This window comes from Crassostrea angulata, chromosome 5, assembly GCF_025612915.1.
Source record: "Crassostrea angulata isolate pt1a10 chromosome 5, ASM2561291v2, whole genome shotgun sequence".
Taxonomy (NCBI): Eukaryota; Metazoa; Mollusca; class Bivalvia; order Ostreida; family Ostreidae; genus Magallana; species Magallana angulata.
In genome coordinates, this window is record NC_069115.1 from 55,790,889 (window position 1) to 55,800,240 (window position 9,352).

The following is a 9,352-nucleotide window of genomic DNA, read 5'->3' on the forward strand; positions in this document are numbered from 1 at the left end:
GAGTAGTGGGAAACTGCAGTCGCTATCCATAGAACTTAAGAAATCACATTTATACACCAATTAACCTTGGACTCAAAATAGCTGATGGACTTGTGTGGATTCATAATTTCACCTAGTGCTTTGTGAGGAGCACCTGCTCTTAGACCAGTTATTTTCAAGTTATCTACCCACATACCAGTACAAACATGTACTGTTTACTTATTGTTCTAAAAAATACCCTATAAGACATTATTACTATTTTGAATGCTATTTTTTCAATCTTAAAAAAGGGGATACATGTGGTTTCTTAATCATTTGATTTTGAATAGTAAATTTTTAAAAAAAATTTGCACTTCTTTAAAATTCTAGGTGCTTTAAATCATCCTTCCATGAATATAAACAAACCCGTTTTTATAGCATTAATATTATAATATTTTTTCCATATTTTAATAACACTGTGTGCATATTTGGAGTTTGAAACATACCTTGAGTTATTTCCCTTATTGTACAGTAAGTCATATCTCCACTTGAGTTCTTTCTCTTGTTGAAACCTCACCAACCTATTGGAACGCCTGTCATTAATTGTAATCTAATGTATCAATAGAATATCCGGTATTAATTGGCATCATATTCTCTGTCACACTTTGAGACCTTATAGGATGGACATGCATTTTTAATAAAACATATTGTGTTTCATAATGTTCATTTACTAGAAATCTGACACTAATTAATTAATTTACAGAGACACTAATTAAATGACAAATTGCCTTATAGTGAAAGCTCTTTATATTAAGGATTTAATAAATACAAATGTAATATATCTTTCAAGAGGACCTTTAACACTCTGAGTCTTGCTATTTTCAGTTTTATAAAAATATCAATACATAATACATATTATGATTGTATGGAAAAGTTCCATTAATAAAGTATTTCCGAAAGTACTACTCCTTTTTCCTTTTGATATTTTTTTTATAACCTTGCCAATAAATTAATTTACAGTTAATCATGTAAATCAAATGGTTTTTTAAACAAACATTGCATACTGAACACAGATGATTTTTTAAAGACTCGATCAATCTTTAAATTCTTTAATTATCCATTAAGTTAACAGAACCATCCGTCATTTTCAAATTTCAAAAGATCGATGATAAATTCTAAGTACATTACCTTTGTCTATTTAACTTCCATCAGGAAAATCTCTGAGTTGGATGAACCTCTATATTTATCACACACATATATTCTAGGGACTGAATGAAACAAAAACAGATTGATAATTTCACATTTAAAAATAAAATATTAAGTGTATCCAACATTCTTAAAGAAAAGCATGTACTTGTTTTTTCTAAATTCTCTAGTGCCTATAATTAATGCTGTTGGATTATACACTGTTAAATGTATGAAGTAATTCTATCTACAAATTAAGATGTCAGCTTGCGAACAGATTGCCATCTTTCACAGCTTTTAATTTCTCAAGTACATCTCCATCAATTTGAGGCAATTAAAATTTCACCTTTAATTAAGGCACATTGTTAGGGCCAAGAAACAAATGCCTTTCCTGCTAACTACTCTGTCAACAACTGGTGATGAACAAATGTCGTAAAATATGTTGTTTTGTTGTTGTTGTTTTTTTAATTTTGGAATCAACATATTTGTTATAAACATTATTTATATTTAACCATAATGTATATGTGTCCCTGATTAAAAATTGCATTAGCATGCAATATTAAACTGTTTTCTGATTATTTCAAGAAATCAAATTGTCAGTGATCAATAAATTATAAATGTTTTTAAATAACTGTTACTAAAACAAATTGTTTTAGTGTATTGTCCTACAATACGAGAGAGAGAGAGAGAGAGAGAGAGAGAGACGTCGAGTCTGTAATTTGGACCCACGCTGAGAATAGATAACAGATAAGAATTAAATGGAAACACTGTCGTTTGTGGTTCTCTAATATGTCAGACAAGGATCGTTACATTACATTTACAGTCAACAAAATCGTGATTATTTTCATGTCTGCGATATCTATTAACCAAACAATTTGTTCATTCGGTAAATTTTCTCGAAGAAATAACTCTTAGGCTACTAAATTCATATTTTTTTTTCGAGCACGATTTTAAATTACGTAGAAATCTATGAGTATGTTTACGTTAGGAGTTTAACGTTACCCTCTACCTCTTGTATTTACTTTTATCCTTGCCGCTGAAACAGCACAGTGATCACTTTCGGTTACTTTCACTTTCATTGACAAAAATCGGAGTTGTCTTTCTTTGAGCGGGCTGAACAAATAAGAGACTATCATGTCCATTTGATTATGAAAAGATGTTATTGTTTGTCGAAAAGATTTTGATTTTCGATTACGATTTCCCGTATGAGCTTAAACATTAGCATTATAAAATAATATTTATTTTACACTTTCGATAAGTGTCAGTGAGTATCGATGTTTTGTCGTATCCATGAGTTCTCTATTTTCTTTTTTTATGACTTGTCGTTTCGATGAGCCGTCCATGCATTCTGTGAGTTGTCGCATCGATGAACTTTTTCGACGAGACGGAGTTACTTTCTATGAGATGTCATAGACCCATTTTTAGGCGGAAGCGCCTATTGCAATTGCTTTCATGACCTTCTACGTCAAAGGTCAAATTCCTGCCCTTTTTCATTGTAAACTATCGGAAGTTATTTAAACTAAGGGCACGCAACTCTATAACACCCCCCCCCCCCCCCCACACACACACACACTGTTTGACCCCCGTTAAAACATCGTTTTTGATAATAGAGCTGTGGTATGTTTCTTAATTTTTACTTCATCGTTTTTAATTATCCATTGAAAATGCCTATAACAAAGATAGCAAGTGGTAGATCTATATATGAGTTTACGTTTTTGATAGTACAGGAACGAACGATAACTCTTGCGATGGTATGCGACATAAACAAAGGATAAGCACGGAGTCTGATGCCTGTAGATGAAATTCCGAGGGAAAATATAGTTCAATTTGAAAATGCGTGCTTTGAGTGCAGAAGGAAAATTGATTGGGAAACAGGTAATGAATGGTTTTTTAAAAAAACAAGAGTGTGAATAAATCTATTTAAAAAGATTATTAAAATGATACAATGCCTATAAATTATTTGTAAACATACCAACGTATTGCGTAGTAATTCCAAACAACTGGTGACTGTCCATCTTCGACATACGTAAGGAGGTAAGTTATGTAATTAATGTGTTATTTCTCATTGTATAAACGTTTGCCTCATATCATTTTAGATTTTCATGTTACAATAATCTTGATCGAGGAGCTGGTACATTCTAAATCCGAAATTCCCCTGACTTTAATCCCCGCTTTTATATTGTGACGTGCGGAGGAGACATGTCACAATATAAAAGCGGGGTTAGAATCAGAGAAATCTAAGATAAGTACATAAATTTTATGAAAGAATTTATATTGTTTGTGTTAGGCATTCATCGATAATTCTGAAATGTCAGTCTTTTGTTATGAATACTGTACAAGGCGAGGCCTACAGGATATCTATAAAGATTAAAATTTCGCACAATGGAATCCCATATCAAAGAAGATAACATTTCCTTTTTTTTATACCTTTAATAATTTGTGACATCTTTGCAGATCTATATGTTCATTTGGTGATTTTATAATATGTTACGGACTGCACTGTATGATATAGAGTTCATTCATTTTGCTTACAAAACATTACAATATTCAGCTTGGTTTAAAAATGACTCATGAATAATGCAAATGGATTTTCTCTAAAAATATCTCAAATATAGCTTTTAAGTATCATACAAAATACAATTCATTGGTTGATATAATAAATATTCCAGATGGGCTATTACAAAGATATTTAATTGAACATTTAAAAAAAATTAATATGATTTATCATTTTACCTACTGTATTTACTTGTATCTCAGAATTACCTTATCATTACTCTGTAATGAAAGTGACTAAAATTTCCTATGGAAATTTCTCTACATCATAATTTATATGACAATTTTGATGACTGCATCTTTTGTTTTTAAATTTTCAATTCATGAGAATTTGGACTTCATACCGGTATATCTTTGATCTACCGTGTTCATGATTAATTGCAATTCCAAAAAGACTCAATTATATACCTGACAATGATTATAAATAATAACCTAACATATATCTATTTGTTCTATATGTATAAGTTCTTTCAGATGAATGTCAAGAAACTGATTAACATTAACTGACAAGAGGAGACAATGAGAGGTCAACATCATTCTTCATCTCTGGTGAAGGGCAGAGTTGCTAAAATTGGGCGCACAGCTAAATTCAAGCAAAACAAAGAAAAAGACGGATGCTATAAAAATGCGGTGTTGGCTTCCCAGTTCAGCACTTTTAAAGAGGGACAAACATTGCACGTTTGCAACTTTTAAATGGAAGCAGGGCATCTGAAATATGCTGCAATCCTCATCTTAATGGCCTTAATGCCATTTTCAAGGTTAGTAAATACAACTAAATTTAAATACGACATTCCCCATGGTTTTCTTGTTTAAGTATGAACTAATTATACCCATGCTCGGAAGGAGTGTGTGTCTGTTTGTCTTTAACACAATTTTGTCAAAGATATCTCAGCAACATTCGCAGATGCTTGAAATTTTAACTCAGTCTTTGTTAAGGTATGCCATTCGGTAGGATTTATTTTTCAAAATATTTGATGTCAACTTCCCATTACATGTAATGTTAACTATGCTTTGTTGTATACACATCAGAGCAGGGGTATCACTAGTGAGCATTGACTCACATATATCTTGTTGTCATATCTTTAATAATATAGTAAATATTCTTGTACTAAGTGCAATTAAAAACTGAAGAATTTTGGAGAAAAAAATTAAACTTTCATTTACAGTTCATTCACTATATTTTCCATTACTTGTATGTAATATACCAAAATAACCTTACAATTATTGATAATTCATATTGTGTGATCTTCTTATATATCTCATCCTTTTTTTTTGCAAAATACATGTATACTTTTGAAAATAAATTGTTTAAGGTAAAACACATATAAATTCAAAATATTTTATAGATTAATTTTTTTTAAAAATCCATGTTTTCTTTATTGGAGGTCAAGTATATTGTAATGAAATATTGCTTGATAACATATCCATTATTCATTTTTCATCAACACATTTTAGAATACCCTGCTGAAAAAGACAGTTGTCATTGGTATAATGGATGCAAGACAACACTAGTGAATTGAAATTGTTGTTACCACAAATGGCACACTCCAGGATTAAACGCTTTCCAAAAACACCATTACGGCATGCAGCCATAAAGGGATTCTTTGAAAGTCTATGTTCTATAATGGTGGAAGTTCTCTTGAAGATTCCATTTGTATTAAAATAAAAACTTCAAAGTTAAAAGTTCAAATGTCTTCAATACTAGAGACCTGTGATTTGACAGTACAACATGGAGCAATTGTAAAGGACACATAATGTGTACATTATTGATTATCATTATATTAGTTATCCATAAATTACTGGGCTTTTACATTGTATTGAAATTCTCAACATTTGCATATATGTTTGATCTTTGTAAAATATGTTTGGTATACAGTACAGTAAGTAAATACATTCTTTCTAAGTTTTAAACATGTGTCAACAAAATGTATGAACTGCAATCTGAGGATCAATTAGAGGTCTGCAATTATCCACATATAAAATGACTTTGAAATCATCCTGTTACTGTTAAACTTGAGAATATATTAAGAAAACATCAAAATCTCTTTATTGATTACCTTTTTACAACACATTGTCTAGATATTTTGTGTATTATTCTATGAAGCTTATTTCTCAATGGCTATTGCTTCTCAGGTAAGCAAAGTGACACACATACTACTTGATTCTGTAAAATACTGTAATCAAGTGATGTACAAATGTAACTTCTGCATTTTTGTGAAACATTATTGTAAAGAATAAAATACTACAGTTTCAGAAGTTCAGTTTACTAAATTCTAATACTATGATATTCTTTCAGCATTTTGATGTCAAAATGAACATTTTTAATAAATCGGCATAATAAATGAAAATGTATTTCTGTAATTTCAGCTTGCATATAAGTATCAACTGTTATACGAATGTACTTCACAAAATAAATGTTTTGATGTTTAAATTGCTCTTCTTATTTAATCTTTATTCAAGGCATGATCCAGACTAATCTGGTGCAGTAACAGAGTATTTCCACATTTACTTCATGTATATACCTTAATTGACATATTAGAATAGTGTTTTATGTTATCAAACTAATTCTTAAAAAGAAAATAGTTATAATAACACTATGACATTGACAACTTGCAATCATGCTTCCGCCTATCAGTACTTTCAGTACTTTGATTAAATTTAATTATACGTGCAATGCATCTCTGTAATTCTCTCCCTTTCCCTCAACGGTTTTTTTTTTTGGGGGGGGGGGGGGGTTCTTTTTAATTTCACACCTCTAAACACGTCTTATTTTTTACACACGTTCGTTTACCGTATTCACATAAGAAGGGATACGGATGTGTTTTTCACTGAAAAGAACTTTGACAGGTAGTTTTTAAAGGACAGATAATATTTTCATATAAAATCAGAGAGAAGAAATGATAGTTTAAGGTGGTATTCTACACTTTTTGATTACATTGTCGGCGCGAGGTTATCATAAATTCACCTTTTAAATTCTTTTGTCATTTTAAAAATAAAATTGTGAAATCCAAATCGGTTTCAAACTTATGATTAACAGATAAAACGTTTACACTGAAACCAGTTTTGCAATGTTACTTGTTTCTCTAAACAATTCAATAATGTACTAACTCAAACAGAATACTTCCGTACCCCGTTTGTCTAGTGTCGGAGAAATGAGCTCAGGGTTTATGGCGTTTTTACCTTCAAGTATTTTTGTTGATATTTTAGTTTGATCCATAACAATAATTGGATTGGTGGAATTTCAAATGTTTCATCACTCTACTGATACAAATGGATTACATTAGCTCGCTGTCTTGCTAAAATTTCACTGAAACTGCAAAGTTTAATATGGCTAGATGTCAACCTGTGTATTCTGATTAACTGTAAATTGCTTTCTAGAATGTTCAGGTATCCCAAAAAAATGAGCTCGACCCGTATGATGAAAATTTCCTTCTCAGAGACACGTGTACTGTAAGTGACTTTGTAACGTTGACCCACTTCAGAGTTTAAACAAGATTTTATTTTAAAATTAAATAGGAATGGACAGCAGGCGTGGCCTATTTTGCCCTTACATACAAGGTCAAGATAACATTTTGTAATTAAATAAAGAATATAAATACGGTGCATGAAAAAAAATAATATTGAAACATAAGATGCATAGACAACAAAAATTAAAAAATACAACAAGAGGCCCAGGGGCCACATTGCTCACCCGAGCAACAATTGCCTTAACTCTGATTAGATTAGCATTACAGTATCAAAATCAAAATATCTTGACAACTAAGTACAGTAGATCTTGCCAAATTTATCTTTGAAAATCTGCCAATTTTTATCCACATCTTTTTTTCGGTAAATATCAAGCCCCTATTGTTGTTGTACCTCTAACAAGATTTTTCTCTAATCCTATATACCCTACCCCCCATTTTATGGCCCCACCTTTCTTTAGGGAATCATGGTTTTATCAAACTTAAATCTGCATAACCTGAGCTTTCACACAAAGTACTGAGTTTTGGACTGAAAACTTTCCCAGAATATTTTAAAGATTTTCTCTATATATTCCTATGTAAAAATTCAACCCGCCATTGCGACCCCGCCCTACCCCCAGGGACTATGATTTTGCAAACTTGAATTTACACTACCTGAGAATGCCTTTACACAAGTTTAAGCTTTTCTGGCCAAATAGTTTTTTAAAAAGAAGATTTTTAAAGATTTTCTCTCTACATTCCTATGTAAAAATTCATCCCCCATTGTGGCGTCACTGTACCCCGTGACTATGATTTAAACAAACTTGAATCTATATGATCTGGGGATGCTTCCACTCAAATTTGGGCTTTCCTGGCCTCATAGTTTTGAGAAGAAGATTTTAAAAGATTTTCTATATATATAAAAATTTATCCCCCATTGTGGCCCCGCCCTACCCCCGTGATTTGAAGAAACTTAAATCTACACTATCTAAGGATGCTTACACGCCAATCTGAGATTTCCTGGCCTATAATAAGTTTTTTTTTTAAAAAATTAAAAGATTTTCTCAATATATTTCTGTATAAAAATTCATTCCCCAATTGTGGCCTCACCCTACCCCCGGGGACCATGATTTGAACAAACTTTAATCTACACTATCTGAGGATGCTTCCACTCAAATTTGAGCTTTCCTGGCTTAAAAGTTTTTGAGAAAAATTTTTAAAAGATTTTCTCTATATATTCATATGTAAAATTTGATCCCCCTATTGTGGCCCGCCATACCCACAGGGACTATGATTTGAACAACTTGAATCAACACTATCTGAGGATGCTTCCACTCAAATTTGAGCTTTTCTGGCCTAATAGTTTTTGAGAAAAAAAAATTGAAGATTTTCTCTAAACTTGTATATTCCTTTGTAAAAATCCATTCCCCCATTGAGGCCCCGCCATACCCCCGGGGATCATGATTTGTACAAACTTTAATCTACACTATCTGAGGATGCTTCCACTCAAATTTGAGCTTTCCTGGCCTAATAGTTTTTGAGAAAAAAGTTTTAAAAGATTTTCTCTTTATATTCCTATGTAAAACTTGATCCCCCTATTGTGGCCCCGCCATACCCCCAGGGACTATGATTTGAACAAACTGGAATCTACACTATCTAAGGATGCTTCCATTTTTTGCAAACATTTATTGCATAGATGATTTTAAATGTATATTGCCATTTGGTGAAAAAATGTGATCAATAGATAATTATACCTGGGGAAAATCTGTACAACGTCCTATATCACCCCCAAAACTCCACGTTAGGCCTGAGAGCCAAAGGCTAGATGTTTGATACCGGTTGGTGTCAATGAGCTGTGTTACAAATTTTAAAATGCATTTTTGGTTTCATTATTTATTTTAAATTTATTTGAAATACTAACAGATACCTTATTTCAGTTTAATGTCAGTTGTATTGTGACGTCAACTAATCGTGCATAAATATGAACCAGCGCACACATAATGAAAATTATTTCTTATCTAATGTACAATACATTGTCATAGAATTAAAAGAATTTAGCAATCGACCAGGTTTGAAACCGAACTTGAAGAAAGTAGTCAGTTAGTACAAACCTAATACGTTTTTTGGTTTCCCGAAGACAGTCGAGTGGGACATTTATTTTACAAGAAGCGATGGTCTTAAAAATCCATGTAATAAACTAGCTTTCATTTCGT

At 31.7% G+C, this 9,352-nt stretch overlaps 1 protein-coding gene and 1 long non-coding RNA gene across 3 annotated transcripts in view; one reads left to right on the forward strand and one right to left on the reverse strand.

Moving 5' to 3' along the window:
* Window positions 1–2,176, reverse strand: part of LOC128182760 (uncharacterized) — a 39,469-nt gene extending 37,293 nt beyond the window's left edge. Inside the window, exons 1-3 of one of the 2 annotated variants that reach the window (XM_052851503.1) lie at window positions 2,153–2,176; window positions 1,147–1,226; window positions 465–551 (exon numbers count right to left, since the gene is read on the reverse strand). In XM_052851503.1, the coding sequence (XP_052707463.1) occupies window positions 465–498 (34 nt within the window). In that variant the 5' untranslated portion in view covers window positions 499–551; window positions 1,147–1,226; window positions 2,153–2,176. Of the gene's footprint in view, window positions 1–464; window positions 569–1,146; window positions 1,227–2,152 lie in introns of both variants that reach the window. The other variant, XM_052851504.1, reaches the window with a different exon arrangement.
* Window positions 2,177–3,138: 962 nt separating this feature from the next.
* LOC128184661 (uncharacterized) lies at window positions 3,139–6,354 on the forward strand. The gene is made up of 3 exons (XR_008243759.1): window positions 3,139–3,177; window positions 4,171–4,454; window positions 5,152–6,354. It is a non-coding gene; the product is annotated as an uncharacterized LOC128184661 (long non-coding RNA).
* The last annotated feature ends 2,998 nt before the right edge of the window (window positions 6,355–9,352 follow it).